Genomic DNA, 15,454 nt, shown 5'->3' with positions numbered 1-15,454 from the left:
AGTGATGTCTGTACAATAAAAATATGTAAAAAAAATAGCAGGGGTTATTATTAAATCGATCCCAAACCCAAAACTGTAGTTATAAATTTTTTTGTCTGTTTGTCTGTATGTTTGTGCACGCTAATCTCAGAAACGGCTTATACGATTTAGATGCGATTTATTATTATTTATTAATATATTGTGGTAATCTTCATTTAACATTTAGTGTTTATTTCATGTTAATCGGTTCGTAAATAAAAAAGTTATGACCATTTAAGTATTCACGGCGAACATTTGCTAAGGCATTCTATTGTACACTATACAGTGTACGATAAAACGTAAGTTATCTGTTATACGCTACAGTTTTTCCTTATAAATGTCCAGGTGATCATATTGAAAGTCCCCAAGGGTGGGGGGGTAAGCTGAGGTAGTAGGGGGGGAAGGGGTCAAATTAGAATTATGCTTACTTCTAGGTAAATTTTATACATAAAATGTCCTTTAAATTATGTCGTATTATATTTTTAACCCCCGACGCAAAAAGATGGGTGATAAGTGTTTGACCGCTATGTGTGTCTGTTTGTGCCACTGTAGCTCGCTAACAGGTAATACGAATTAGATGCGTGTTAGGCAGCATATTTTCCGACGCTGGTTCTTAGATAAAGTGTATCAAAATCGGTTCATCCATTTATTATACCTAGGTATATAGAGGTAAAAGTGGGAATGTGGGAAAAAATATTAGTTATATTTTTATCCAATTCAGTTTATCCATTTATTAGATTACAGCGGTAAAAGTGGGAATGAACAATAATCGAATGTGATCAAATAATATACTCAAGCGGCATATCAAAATATAAAAGAGCAACGTGTTTTATCGAAATCGGTTCATCCGTTTATTACATTTAGGGGTGACAGTGGTTAGATAAATAAACCAAATGGAGCATCAAACGACAGGATATGACGTGTACATAATACATATAGGTATAATTAGATAATATGGTTTACATCAAAATCGGTTCTGCCATTTACTAGGTGTGGAAAGAGAAGGGTTGAAAGTCTGTGAAAGAAGAGGGGAATATGGGAGCGGGAGGATAGCCACACCCTGGAAATTTTGAACTCTACTCAAAGCCACATAGGCCTGGCTCTTGGCAATTTTTTTTTCCTAAAGATACCACTTCTTTTGCCACTGTGATCCATTACAATTTGTGCACGGTTACGGCCCAACTTAAAAGATGTCAAGGAGCAACAAACTTATAGATATCAATATGATGTAGGAATGTAATATGGAGGTAGAGGTCAAAAACTCACTTGAAAATATCACATGAAAATAAAAAACCGAAGTTAAAAATTTAAAAATTAAAAAGAAAAACCCAACGCAACGAAGGAAAAGGAATAAATAATAATTTTACAAACTTCCCGACGATCTTTAAAATTAAGTACCTACCATTATAAAAAAAATATAATTGTATATGATAATATGATAATGATGGTATGGCAGCCCCGATTTTTTTTTTAAAGTGAAACTTTTATTACATCGTCTCAAACTTTTTGGTCTGTGTAGCGCATGTCGCCTGACGGTCGGCTGCCGAGTAGGTATAAAGCAGTGTTCGGAACCGTACGATAATTATTATCGTACAAATACGATAATTTTGTGCCTAAGTTTCACTTTTACCGTGGTTTCATAAAACCACACAACATTTTTATTTTTATAAATATTTAAAATGGTATTTATTTTTAAAGATCTTCGGAAAGTTTGTAAAATTATTTATTCCTTTTTCTATGCACTTTTCTTCGTTGCGTTGGTTTTTTTTTAATTTAATTTTTATTGCACGGTCTAAACGGTTTAGTTACTACAGGCGTGAGACAGGAAAGATCTGAGCGCTGAGACAAACGTCAAAACGCAAAGGAATAGAATCCGCTATCGATACTAATTATTGTCATAAGCGTATGATGTTTTGCTAAGGATTTGTTCACCTTACCAACGACGACGACGACGACCACGAACAAAATTTTCATCCAGTCGTAATTTAACAAAATTGTGCTAAACACAATTAAAAATAAATTATTAAAATTTCCTGTCGTTCTGGTGATTGGAATTTTTATTTTTGAGATCAACGAATGAAAAAATAGATTTTTCGTAGAAACGGTGGCTCCTAGAAAACAATATATAATTTGATAATTTTACCGTTTCTACGAAAAATCTATTTTTTCATTCATTGATCTCAAAAAAAAAATTCCAAGCACCAGAACGACAGGAAATTTTAATATTTTATTCTAATTGTGTTTTGCACAATTTTGTTAAATTGCGACTGGATGAAAATTTTGTTCGTGGTCGTCGTCGTCGTTGGTAGGGTGAACAAATCCTTAGCAAAACATCATACGCTTATGTCAATTAGTATCGATAGCGGATTCTATTCCTTTGCTTTTTGAAGTTTGTCTCGGCGCTCAGTTGCTGCATGATATATTGTCAGAAACATCCATACAAGGAAGGAAGAAAAATAAATTTGCTCCCTTCCCTCCTGGTGCCTAAAAATAATATGACATAATTTAAAATAAATTTTACGTAGAAAATTAACTAGGCATTTATTTTTTATTTTTTAGCTCAGTTTAGTAATAAATTTTACTAACAGTTCTTTTAATTATTTATGGTAGTACGTGTTTATTCAATAAAAGTTAAGTAGTCACCTACTATGCAGTCACTATTCCACGCGGACGAAGTCGCGGGCACAGCTAGTAAAGAATATTTACTTAAACCAGAAACAGAAAAGTAATTAAATATTATGTTTAGCGGACAGACTCACAGATGTTTATCTGCTCCGCGCCACGCGCCACGTAAAGTACGAAAAAAAATTGGTTGTCTGTAAAGTCGGTTTACTGACGATAGTTGAACGTGACAACGTCCGATTGTGCTTCTTTGTCGCCTGTTCCGCGCTCTAGCTTGCACTTCAAGCCTTACATGGAACGCCTCAGAGCGAGGTAACGCCGCATGAGTCATGTTTTTTTGTGCGTGCAGCCGGCTCTATCGAATTATACGACGTTGTCACGTCAAAAATATAATAAAAAACCTGTTCAGTAAGCACGGGCCTCCTCAGCAGCATCTTAATGAGCACCAAGTTCTCCGCGTGACCGCTCGGCTCGAGCAGCATGTGGCGAATGTATTCGCAGTGAAGGCTGTGCGATGTACTGAAATCGAAATGAAGCATGAAAATAGTGTGTGGAAATCGAAAAAGGGAGGATCTTCGACCAGTGTACTCGAAGAGCCGGCCGTTAAGCCTCCGATTAATGATGTCGGAAAGTTATATGGTCTGTAGCAAAAACATTTCGCTTGCGCAATTCAGAGTGAGGTGTCGCTTCATAGTGAAGTGTAGATTAGCGTAGCGCAATGTAGCGTAGCGTCGTATAGCGTAACGTAATGTAGCATAGCGTCGTATAGCGTAGCGTAGTATAGTGTAGTGTAGCGTAGCGTCGTATAGCGTAGCGTAATATAGCGTAGCGTAATGTAGCGTAGCGTAATATAGCGTAGCGTAATGTAGCGTAGCGTAGTATAGCGTAGTGTAATGTAGTGTAGTAAAGTGTGGTGTAGCATAGTGTGTGTGCACTCACGTGGTGCAGGTCGTGTGCGGCCAGCAGTGCAGCGCGTCGGCGAGCGCGCGGCGCCGCGCCCACGTGTCGCTGCGAGGGAGCAATGCGCAGAACACTTGCGATCTACCCTCTTCCGATAGCACCATGTCCTCTGTAAGATGATAATAGGTTTTTTGAAGTGAAAACCTCTTTAGCGGCGTTGAGCACTTTTTCTGTAATGGGTATAAAATCTTAAACTCGCGTCAGGACACGTGATCTGATCGAAAAAGCGTAAGACGGACACCATTCCAAAATATCAAACATGCTCAACGTTAATTTTTTTTTCTGCCGGCACTCCCGGAGTGCAACCCGTCTTTTTTTTTAATTTGTGAGGTGTGCGACACCAGGATGGAACGATGTTACTAAAATAACTGGTTTGAAAGAGAGAAAAAGACACAGAAAAACACGCGAACGCCACACGGCTTACAACTATAGCAAAAAATGCCATTACACTTTACAACTTTTGGTCTTAATTCCGTCTAGCCCCCTTTTACAACGCGCGATAAAGAACTTCGTACCAAAAAACTTCGTACCAAAAAGTTAGTTATTAATCGTAAGTAACAGCGCGAATAGACTGAACCGTATGTGCCCACCACGGATTCAAAATATTTCTCTCCTAAACCAGCTCCCTCCCTCTCCCCAAAAAACTTACCATTCAACCCAGCCGCGTATTCATCGTCTGCCCACTCCGTTTTAAACAAATCCACAGTGGAATCGGCTACAGTCATCAAGTCAGCACCCTGTGGCCTCGCACCAGCTAGAGCCAGCAATCCGAGCCGCTTGTGAGGCGCTAGACCACGCTCACTTGCCACTTGTAGCACTTTCTCTACTAGATCTTCGGGGAACTTGATGCCTTCTTTGTGATATTGCGTCATGCGGGTCACGAGCGTTTGGGTGGACCTGGAAATTATGGATTAGTTTTAAAGGAATAAATACTTTGTTTTGGAAGAAGAAAATACGAATTTCCAATAACGCGTATTGTATGTGCAAATATTTTTTCGATAACAGCTGATTTCAAAAACCAAGATAATTAAGCAATTTAAAGGCAGAATTAAAAAAAAATTGGCAGTAGCTGGCTGGCTATCAGCACTGTGTATAGCCCCCCACAGACTGTCCCCACTCACTCCACATCGTGCAGCAGCTGGTCAGCGGCGAAGTGGAACAGCTGCGGCAGGTCGAGCCGCAGGTTGAGGCAGTGCAGCAGCGAGTCCAGCGCGCTGGCTCTCAGCACCGGGCTCAGCAGCAGCTGGCTGGCTATCAGCACTGTGTATAGCCCCCCACAGACTGTCCCCACTCACTCCACATCGTGCAGCAGCTGGTCAGCGGCGAAGTGGAACAGCTGCGGCAGGTCGAGCCGCAGGTTGAGGCAGTGCAGCAGCGAGTCCAGCGCGCTGGCTCTCAGCACCGGGCTCAGCAGCAGCTGGCTGGCTATCAGCACTGTGTATAGCCCCCCACAGACTGTCCCCACTCACTCCACATCGTGCAGCAGCTGGTCAGCGGCGAAGTGGAACAGCTGCGGCAGGTCGAGCCGCAGGTTGAGGCAGTGCAGCAGCGAGTCCAGCGCGCTGGCTCTCAGCACCGGGCTCAGCAGCAGCTGGCTGGCTATCAGCACTGTGTATAGCCCCCCACAGACTGTCCCCACTCACTCCACATCGTGCAGCAGCTGGTCAGCGGCGAAGTGGAACAGCTGCGGCAGGTCGAGCCGCAGGTTGAGGCAGTGCAGCAGCGAGTCCAGCGCGCTGGCTCTCAGCACCGGGCTCAGCAGCAGCTGGCTGGCTATCAGCACTGTGTATAGCCCCCCACAGACTGTCCCCACTCACTCCACATCGTGCAGCAGCTGGTCAGCGGCGAAGTGGAACAGCTGCGGCAGGTCGAGCCGCAGGTTGAGGCAGTGCAGCAGCGAGTCCAGCGCGCTGGCTCTCAGCACCGGGCTCAGCAGCAGCTGGCTGGCTATCAGCACTGTGTATAGCCCCCCACAGACTGTCCCCACTCACTCCACATCGTGCAGCAGCTGGTCAGCGGCGAAGTGGAACAGCTGCGGCAGGTCGAGCCGCAGGTTGAGGCAGTGCAGCAGCGAGTCCAGCGCGCTGGCTCTCAGCACCGGGCTCAGCAGCAGCTGGCTGGCTATCAGCACTGTGTATAGCCCCCCACAGACTGTCCCCACTCACTCCACATCGTGCAGCAGCTGGTCAGCGGCGAAGTGGAACAGCTGCGGCAGGTCGAGCCGCAGGTTGAGGCAGTGCAGCAGCGAGTCCAGCGCGCTGGCTCTCAGCACCGGGCTCAGCAAAAGCTGGCTGACTATCGGCAGTACTTTGTCCACGTCACCGTGAGTCATTTCCAGCTCGCTGCAGAAATCAAATATTGATTAGTAATTCAAGTCATGTCAAGTAAGTATGCACGTGCTGCAATAATCATTTAGTATGCATGCGTGCGTGGTCTAGCGTTTCAGGGAGCGTCATAATATAATACATCATCATCACTGCACCTTTTGAGTTAGTGTAGTGATAAGTGAAAAGTGAGCAGTGACAATTATCTGTATACCAAAGCACACGAACAAAGTGATTTACTTCCCCTTAACAGACACTAAGCAAGGGACAATGGACACTCTCTTAGAATAAGTAATTTAGAAATTTAGGTTAACATAAAATTACTTATTAGTCTTGTAGGCTAGATTGTAATTTATATAAGGTGCTATTTTAATTAGCAACCTTATTTATTAAAAAAAAAAATCATCACTGCAGGCGCGTGAGCGACGTTGCCGTTCCGCTATAACAGCGCGAGGTCAACGCCCCGCTACGCTGGCGTGCGTGCGACGTTGCCTCTTTGCTTTAAGAGCGCGCAGTTTCTGCTCTTAGTAGATACAGTTCTTCGTGTGTGGCCCTCAAGTCCACGCGCCTGTGTAGCGAAGCGGCAACGTCGCACACACGTTATACGCAACCGGTCTAGCAAACATTACAACTGGTGCGTGCAATCACCACGTCACACCACACATCAAGTGTGCAGCGCACTTTAAGGTTATTTTGAATGCTGTTAAACAAATTTTCACTTTTTGTGTACTTGCAACATTAATCTTATTATATCAAGCAGTTATGCATTTTTCTATAAAGGAACTTTACATGTACTCTGTCACTTATATGTTTACTTTTAAAGTAATTAAGTGCTTTTAAAACAAAACAACATAATATTATACTTACGTCCACAATTGTGGTGGGGGATCGCAAGCTTGACGGATATTTTGTAGCGCCTCCGAGTGGAAGTTCTCCAGGAACCGCGCCCATCGGCTCAGCTCTTGGCCCACGCTTGACCATGCTGCTGACCTGACACGATTAGAATATATTTAATTAAATCTATACTTAATATTATAAAGCTGAAGAGTTTGTTTGTTTGAACGCGCTAATCTCGGGAACTATTGGCCGATTTGAAAAATTCTTTCGGTATTAGATAGCTCATTTATCGAGGAAGGCTATAGGCTATATATCATCACGGGAGTGAAACCGCGCGGAGCAGCTAGTATTAAATAAATATAGTAAATAAATTACGTATTTTATATCTCAATTAATAACACAAATACTCAACATACAATAGCAAATTTATAATAAAATGACATACAAGAGATAAATCATAATACACTATTCTTTCATATCACATATCAAATCTAACATTAAATACTGACAATAATTCAGGTCAAATCGCCATAGTACTCAAAATGACATCGCATTTGTGCAGTATTTATCTGTATTATTTAAAACTTACCCGGGGTTAATCTTCGCGTCATTTATCTGTATTATTTAAATCTTACCCGGGGTTAATCTTCGCGTCATTTATCTATATTATTTAAATCTTACCCGGGGTTAATCTTCGCGTCATTTATCTGTATTATTTAAATCTTACCCGGGGTTGATCTTGGCGTCATTTTCGTGTTCGAGCTGGCAGTAGTCCGCCGCTTGTGCTACCATTAGCTGTCGAGTGGAACCGCCCACACTGAAAGTTTTTATTATGTTATGTGCCTATAGAATAAAGAAATTCTAGTCTTAATTTAGACTGATTTACGTTTCAGTTTACTTTTTATACAAGTTATATATTTTTATGAAAATCAAAGTATATTAAAATTTTTGCAATTTATAAATATTTTTTGGTTATTTTTCGAAGGTCCTGTCGTATTTTGCCCATTGAAATTGCACCAGTTTTAAATTTATATCAGTACTTTTTAATAAAACCTTTTTCATACACATCACACTATTTGACTATTTAAACCGTTTTACCGTTCTATAGCTTCTTGCGAGAAGCACGTATTCTCAACGAAGGTAAGTATATCCTCTTTGGACAGCTTGTTGAAGTAGCTCACGCATTCGCGGTACTGTTGCATCCATTTCTTGTTGTTCGCTGATGATTGTGGCACCTGGCACAAATGTAATATATTGTTAATTTGATGTACTAATTTCGGTAAAGAATAACATTTTAATGCAGCAGAATAGGACACTATCCTAAGTTAAATTAGTAAGTATCTTAGGTTAAAAAAAAAAACTGAAAGGTTCATAATAAGAGAGGAGAAATACTTAAGATTCTAGTAACTCTTTTCCAATAAAATCAGTCAGAAAACCAATCAAATTGAGCCCTCGGTCAGCTGTCTACAATTCACCAGCTTCACAGATTAGCTCAAAACAGTATTTAGCGCGTAATATAACGTACACCAGAGCAAATATACCAAGATTTCCATTTCTTAATAGAGGTAATCCAACAAACTCACATCAAAGAAGAACTTGGTGAGCCAGCGGGTGTATATCGTATTGACGGGCACCGGGATGCGGAAGGAAGATAGCAAAATGCGGAGGAACTAGGTCAGCAGTGCCACATTCTCCGACTTGATGATAGCCATTATGTGGGTCATCAAGAAGCTTATATCTAATACACTGGAGATTTCAGAAAAAATTCAAATATGACCTTGAATGACGCCTGTATGTTTTTCTATCCCTTTCACACCTAACTTGGCAAGTCACAAGTGGGTGTGAAAGGGATAATGGCCTTGAATGACGCCTGTATGTTTTTTTATCCCTTTCACACCCACTTGCCAAGTTAGGTGTGAAAGGGATAAAAAAACATACAGGCGTCATTCAAGGTCATATTTTCTTGTTACAAGTTAATGTTCATACTGAAATCTCCAGTGTATTAGATATAAGCTTCTTGTGGGTCATAAAACTGTCATCTTACTCAAATATACTCACGTCGAAGAAGAACTTGGTGAGCCATCGCGTGTATATCGTATTGACGGGCACCGGGATGCGGAAGGAAGGTGGCAAAGTGCGCAGGAACTTGGTGAGAAGCGCTACGTTTTCTGGCTTGATGATGGATAATATATGGGCCATGAAACGGTCTTCTGACGGCTGTTCCAAGAGCAGTTTGTAGTCCAGATCTGAGGGTATATTAATCTTGTGTAAGTTTGTCGGTCTGTATTTAACTAGACAGGATGAAGAATAGAAAAGATTCGATTAAGTGGCAGAACTTTTTTCAAATTTTGCAATTAAAATGAAAGTTAAGAGAATAACTGTTATGGTGATTCATAACAAAGTATTTATTTATTTATTTACTAGCGGCCCGTCCCGGCTTCGCACGGGAATACAGTTTATTTTTTAATTTTTTTTTAACTCGTGATATCTTTTGAATGGATTGTCAGAATCGAATAATTCAAAAAGTAATATAAAGATATTGAAGCAGTCTTAAATAATACATCGTTTATTTTGATAAGGGTTAATACCAAGGTACAAATAAAGAGCTTTTTGTAGCGGTGGTATTTTAATTTCTTTTTTTCAATAAAAAAACGCTTATTGTGACATGACTGTAATAGTTAGAGATATGCTGCCGCTGATTTTTTGTAGATAATGGTGTGTTCTAAAAAAATGTAGTATATCATTTTGTTCTATCATCAATAGTTTTCGCAGCGCACGCGATGTAAGGTAGTTTTTTGATATTTTTTTCACACCTTGGATTACGTTATCGTAATTTTAGTAAGGATGCCTATTTTTTTTGAAAATGAAATATAGCCTATGTCACTCAGAAATGATGTAGCTTTCCAACAGTGAAAGAATTTTTCAAATCTGCCAAGTAGTTTCGGAGCCTATTCAATTCATACAAACAAACAAACAAACAAAAAATCAAACCTTTCCTCTTTATAATATTTGTATAGATTTATTTATTTATTTAGGTTTACCAGTAATTGTTACACAAATAAGCAAGTATACAAAACAATAATCTTACCACCACATGCGTACAATTAAACTATAAAAGGTGTTATTATACAGTGAGAAAAAAATAGTTATACTTAAATCTAAACAACAAATCAACATCCATTAGTCTAAGTGATTAACCAGGTACTTGTATTTATTTAGACTAAGGGAAAACATATCACAATCTTTAGCATATTTATTGTAAAGTCTACATAGTCTGGGAATCGGAGAGTTGGAACCAAGGACAGTCTTGCGTAATGGAGGAGATCAGAGGAGGTGTACTATAAATAAATCACAAATTCATCAGAATTTACACTTTGTATTACGTTGGAATGATATGCATTCCAACGTAATACAAAGTGTAAATTAAAATGCACTTTGCTTATAGAAAAAAACTATTACGGATTTACACGATTGCCTTTCATACATTAGTTATGACGTGTGTTACTCTATGATGTGTGTACGAATGTAAAGAAAAGAGTGGTATGAAACAAATCGTTTTTATATTGTATCACAAAGTGTATCTTAAATGTTATTACAAATAAAGCAGATGTGGTGTCTCACCAGGCGAAGCAGCTTTAGCCTTCTTCAATAACTTGATATGTTCAGTAGCCGTCAATCCGTACACTGGCGGCTTTTCGTCCACTTTGTTCAGTAGCGAGAAGAAATTAATCAGCGCTGTGTAGTTGGTGCCCTCTACCTCTGGCCACAGGACTTCAAGAGTGCTGTTTGATAGTAATAATATTTTCGTATTCATATTCAAATTTAATTAAAAATGTTTTTAAAGTTTAGTTTTCATTTTAAACATTTTAATGATATGTTTTATTTGTTAGATTTTATCTACACCAAATATTGGAATAATTAAAACTTCCGGGATAAAAAACACTACAAGGGAAAATTAATAAAACGTAAAATGAATTAATCAATTTAAGGTGTATGAAATGTGCATATGCATCACACTTTATACACGATGAAATGATTTACAAAAAATCATATTTTTAGTCTAAAACACACGCATGGCATACTCGGACTATAATCATTGTAAAATATAGTGGGTATATTTCTAATTTCTAAGAAAAAGGGAAAGGGAAATGGTGTTTTTGTAATATGAGTTCAAAGTAATTCTGTCATATTTACCGCGCATGCGCATTAGGGCTGCGCGCGATATCCTCGATAGCCTCCGGCGCGATGTGCGACAGCGTCTTGTCGGAGGCCACGTGGTACAGCCACACGTCCAGCAGATCCAGCCCGTACTTGAGAGCGAGCGTGCAGGCCATTCTTGCGTGCTCTTTGGAGTTCGCCCTGGTAGACCAAATGTTTTGTATCATTTGAAATCATTATTGAAATTGGTCAAACAATCGATGATATTGTTCGGATTGGGGGTAGTTTGAAATGTAAATTGTAGATGGAAATTGAATTAATGTAAAGATATGAATCTTATGATTTATATCTATAAAGGGATTGATCCAGAGGATTGTTCAGTATCAAAAGAATGGGAAGAAAAAAACTGGTATGTATGGCAAACTAAATAAAAAAAACATATAAGATATTTATATATTATTATCAGCATTTTTTTCCTTGAAAATATTGGCAGAATTAATTCATTTATATTTTGTGTTTGTACAGGTATATCTCAGTTTTTCTCAAATTAAAAAGTACAATATACTTAAGATATTAGGTGAATGTAAGACATTAATAGCTTTGAAAAGAAGTGAAATAATTTTAGTCCTGTTTTATGGGCCCTCCACACAATGGGGCCTAATGTTTATGATCGGCCGTCATTTTAGATGTCTAATCATAATCGATATTGAGATCAACGATCATTTGTTGGGCCAACGCTGCCTTTCGTGTGGAGGGGCCATTACGATTACTTTTTTCAAAAGAAAGTGTATCCGCCGAAATAGCTCAGTTGGGAGAGCGTTAGACTGAAGATCTAAAGGTCCCTGGTTCGATCCCGGGTTTCGGCAAGTATTATTTTATGGTAAAAAATAATTATTTTAACGTATGTAATTTCTTAAACTAGGTAGAAATTAACTTATTAATTAATACAGACAGATTCTGTTAACTGTAATTAATACAAAATTGTTTGTGTCCACTTTTTTGTCGGGAAATCTTGTATCTTTAATGACGGGGCCGCGAGTATTGATTAAAATTCTTCTGCGATGAGTTTGGAACTATATCAGTAGACTAATGGGAAATGTACGAAATTGGTCGTAGTCTACGACCAATTTCGTCCAAACCGTAGAAAAAAATTCAAATTGAAGACGACGTTTAAAAAAGGATTAAAAGCGATAATAGAACCTTGGGTTCAAGTATTACGAAACGATCTATATACGATGCGTTACTGTGCTATAGGTATATTAAGAAGAGCTGGAACGTCAACACATTTACAAATTGCACATGTTAGGCCGGGAGATACTGACACAAAATTTCGGGTCATTTGTAACAGGATGGCGGTCTAGAGGGGTCTTAGTACGCAATGACAAAAAGAAAAATGATGGTCAGAACGCTGGTACCGGCGGACTAGTCGCGTGGGCGTTAGTCACACTCGTCGGATAAATAGCGAAAGTCCAACGATTTGTAACACAAAAATTTTAGAATTTACCGATAGCCCTTAAAAAAGATGTAGGCGGTAGTGTCATGCCATACTTTGACGATGTGACTTACAGTCCGCTATACCGACGTGAATGCGTTGATTTAATGACGAATGAATTTCGCTATTTATCCGACGAGTTCGACTAACGCCCACGCAACTAGTCCGCCGGTACGAGCGTTCTGACCATCATTTTTCTTTTAGTCATTGCGTAATAAGACCTCTGTAGAACCGCCATTCTGTTACAAATGACCCGAAATTTTGTGTCAGTATCTCCCGGCCTATGTATGTGTCATATTTTGCAATTGTTTATAAATACAGGGTGATGTAATTGGTGTAGTACGAATATCTAAAAATCTATGAAGAATTTTGTGATACAGTAAATGGAAGAATTATAGACTATTTTACAGTATTTAATAAAATCATTTAATTTTTTGTTCATTTTCATTAGAAATGTCAATTTTTCTCACCAAGGTGGAAATTTGGATGATAAGGATCTTGTTAGAAAAATATAAATTTTGACTAAAATCGGCATTTTTACCAATAACAGTGTGATAATGAGCTTTTACTAAATCAGGCACACTTCTCGAACTCTATATTTTCTCTTGTATCGGCTTTTAGGTAACATTTCAAAAGAAAAAATTTCATCTGATCAAAGCATGGATCAAAGTAACGATACCACAGCTAACATTTGACAGTATGTACATAAACAAAATGATGTCGATAAAAACATTTCAGGTCGTTTGAGAAACTAAGTACTTTACTTTTAAATTATAATTTTACAGGTAAATTATGAGAGCTTTCATAATTATATTTGCATATATATTTATCTACAACGCACCCATTTTACAATTCAAGTCTAAAATGAAACTAGAGTCGCATTTATTTTTGAACATACTGTAAGTGAAATTGCATAAGTGTGAGTACTGTGAACATGCCAGCTTTCCTTAATTGACCGATACAGAAAAGTACGTTACAAGAGGGGGGGGGGGTGCCGCGGGTATTGGTTGAAATTCTGCTAATAGGAAATGTAAATTGGTTGTAGATTGAAAATCAAATAGAAGAAACCGTTTAAAAAACGATCACAAGCGATAATTTTACGAAAAAAAGCACTGTAACTCACTTGGCCAGCCGGTATATGACCTCTTGTCGGTACTCCTTATCCGCGTTGAACAAGATCGCGTTAACGCTGACACCTAGCGCTCGCACTTTGCTCACTTCGCCCAGCGCCGCCAACTGCGACAGGCACTGCACTATCGCGCGCACTTGGGACTCCGTGCCGTTGTTGTCCTTTAGCGTTGTTATCGCCATCTTTGTTTACATAAATATTTTTTGCTATAAAACTCGATTGTTCACAACAAAATAATTTTCTTGCTATGAAACACAATTGTTCACATCACACAATTAAAATTATCAAAATCACCATTGTAAACATTGAATTAATTAATTAATTAATGTGCTAGCAAGTCGTGTATGTTTAATTTGCACATAATGCTTAGAAATCGTAACATTCACATTTTTTTTAAGCTATTGCATAGCTTCTATCGCGGGCCTTGAGCGCGGGGACCGAATCCAGTAATTTAGTAACGAAAAACCTCACGCTCCCCACTCCGACGGGCACGGAGGTTTGAAGGCATAGCATGCAATAGCTTTACCGCGGCAGTCGCCGAGTGCCACACATCTTTTTTTAGCTATAAGACTCGATTGTTCACATCACACATAGCAAAATTATTTTTTGCAACAAGATACAATTATTCATAGCGCACATCGTAAAATTATCAAAATCATCATTATAAACGCTCAATTAATCATCATTACTGCGTAAGCAAATCGTATACATTTAATTTGCGAATAATGTTTTGAAATCGTACCATTTACTTTTTTAAGCTATTGCATAGCTTAGCCATCTCAGACTTTGAGCGCGGCGACCGAATGTAAAAATTCCGTAACGAAAACAACCTAACACCCCCCACTCCAACCGGCACAGCGATGCGATGCTATGTAATAGCTTTACCACGGCAGTCATACCACACGTTTTTTTTTCTCTACTTTATAATTGGAAATTATTCAACCTGTTATAAAATGTTTAATGCTTTCTAATATATTTGCAAATTGCAATAATAATAAGCCGCTTACCTCAGCAGGCCTCGCGAGGTACACATTATCGCGCAATGTGGGCGCGTTGCAACGCAGCAGCTGTGCGTACAGGCCCGCACTGAGCGCCGGCACCGAGTGGCCCACACTGGCCACGACCCCGTCGCCCCCCGACCCCGTAACCCCCTCCCCAACCTCCGACCCTTCAACCCCCAAACCCCTCGGCGTGCCGGCTAGCAAGCACGCCACGCTCAACGCCGTGTCCTTGTATAGGAGGTCCTCCGCGACTTTTTGTACCACTGGGGGAGAGAATTTTAAGTTGTAATCGATTCAGTTTAGAAAACACAAATACTTCTAACTTTTAAAGCGATATAAAATGACGCATTGATTATTCACTTTCTTTTTTAAATAACAATTCTTTATTTTAATACAAAAGTTACTATTGAATAATAACAATTTGAATAAACATATTGGGCTGAAAGAATGCAATTTACATCATCTCCTCGGCATAACAACATACATATTTTATTGTCAAATATAAAAAAAAATCTACACAGAATATACAATAATCAAAGTTAACACGAGATAATAGAAATCAAAACATTATTTTGTAATAACACTGATAATCTAAATAAAAATCTAAGTCTAAATTTAAACAGTGTTTAAACAGTGTCTAACACTAATCAGGGGTTAAACACGGTTTTGTAATAGACAATTTTTTAAACACGTGTTCAACATGCGCTTAACTTTTTTGTAATAACACTATAATTCGCCAGAACTGCAATATTTATCGCGATAAGCATTTATATAACAGTTATTTAAATATACAAAACCCCATACTGATTGAAATTACAAGTTATTTTTTTATGAATGTGTATTCGCAATTCGCATATAGAATATAATTTACAAAAAACATTCGCGCTCAACCGTCCAATTTCATCCTGCTGGA

The 15,454-nt window shown here is 38.9% G+C and overlaps 1 protein-coding gene and 1 non-coding gene across 2 annotated transcripts in view; one reads left to right on the top strand and one right to left on the bottom strand.

Annotated features, from left to right (window-relative positions):
* The window catches only part of LOC149487424 (NBAS subunit of NRZ tethering complex-like), a 33,196-nt gene that overhangs the window by 1,821 nt on the left and 15,921 nt on the right, over positions 1 to 15,454 (bottom strand). The window contains exons 28-39 of the mRNA XM_089696023.1: positions 14,548 to 14,804; positions 13,535 to 13,722; positions 10,956 to 11,120; positions 10,383 to 10,543; positions 8,820 to 9,007; positions 7,860 to 7,996; positions 7,489 to 7,578; positions 6,792 to 6,914; positions 5,766 to 5,942; positions 4,250 to 4,497; positions 3,580 to 3,709; positions 3,042 to 3,159 (exon numbers count right to left, since the gene is read on the bottom strand). Coding sequence (XP_089552149.1) covers positions 3,042 to 3,159; positions 3,580 to 3,709; positions 4,250 to 4,497; positions 5,766 to 5,942; positions 6,792 to 6,914; positions 7,489 to 7,578; positions 7,860 to 7,996; positions 8,820 to 9,007; positions 10,383 to 10,543; positions 10,956 to 11,120; positions 13,535 to 13,722; positions 14,548 to 14,804 — 1,982 coding nt within the window. The remainder of the gene's footprint in view (positions 1 to 3,041; positions 3,160 to 3,579; positions 3,710 to 4,249; positions 4,498 to 5,765; positions 5,943 to 6,791; positions 6,915 to 7,488; positions 7,579 to 7,859; positions 7,997 to 8,819; positions 9,008 to 10,382; positions 10,544 to 10,955; positions 11,121 to 13,534; positions 13,723 to 14,547; positions 14,805 to 15,454) is intronic.
* TRNAF-GAA (transfer RNA phenylalanine (anticodon GAA)) lies at positions 11,713 to 11,785 on the top strand. Its single transcript has one exon. It is a non-coding gene; the product is annotated as a tRNA-Phe (tRNA).

This window comes from Colias philodice, chromosome 6 (assembly GCF_061535455.1).
Source record: "Colias philodice isolate Cphi_HAF_F1 chromosome 6, ilColPhil1 Martin Lab GWU primary, whole genome shotgun sequence".
Classification (NCBI taxonomy): domain Eukaryota; kingdom Metazoa; phylum Arthropoda; class Insecta; order Lepidoptera; family Pieridae; genus Colias; species Colias philodice.
This window is presented reverse-complemented; position numbering and strand designations above follow the sequence as displayed.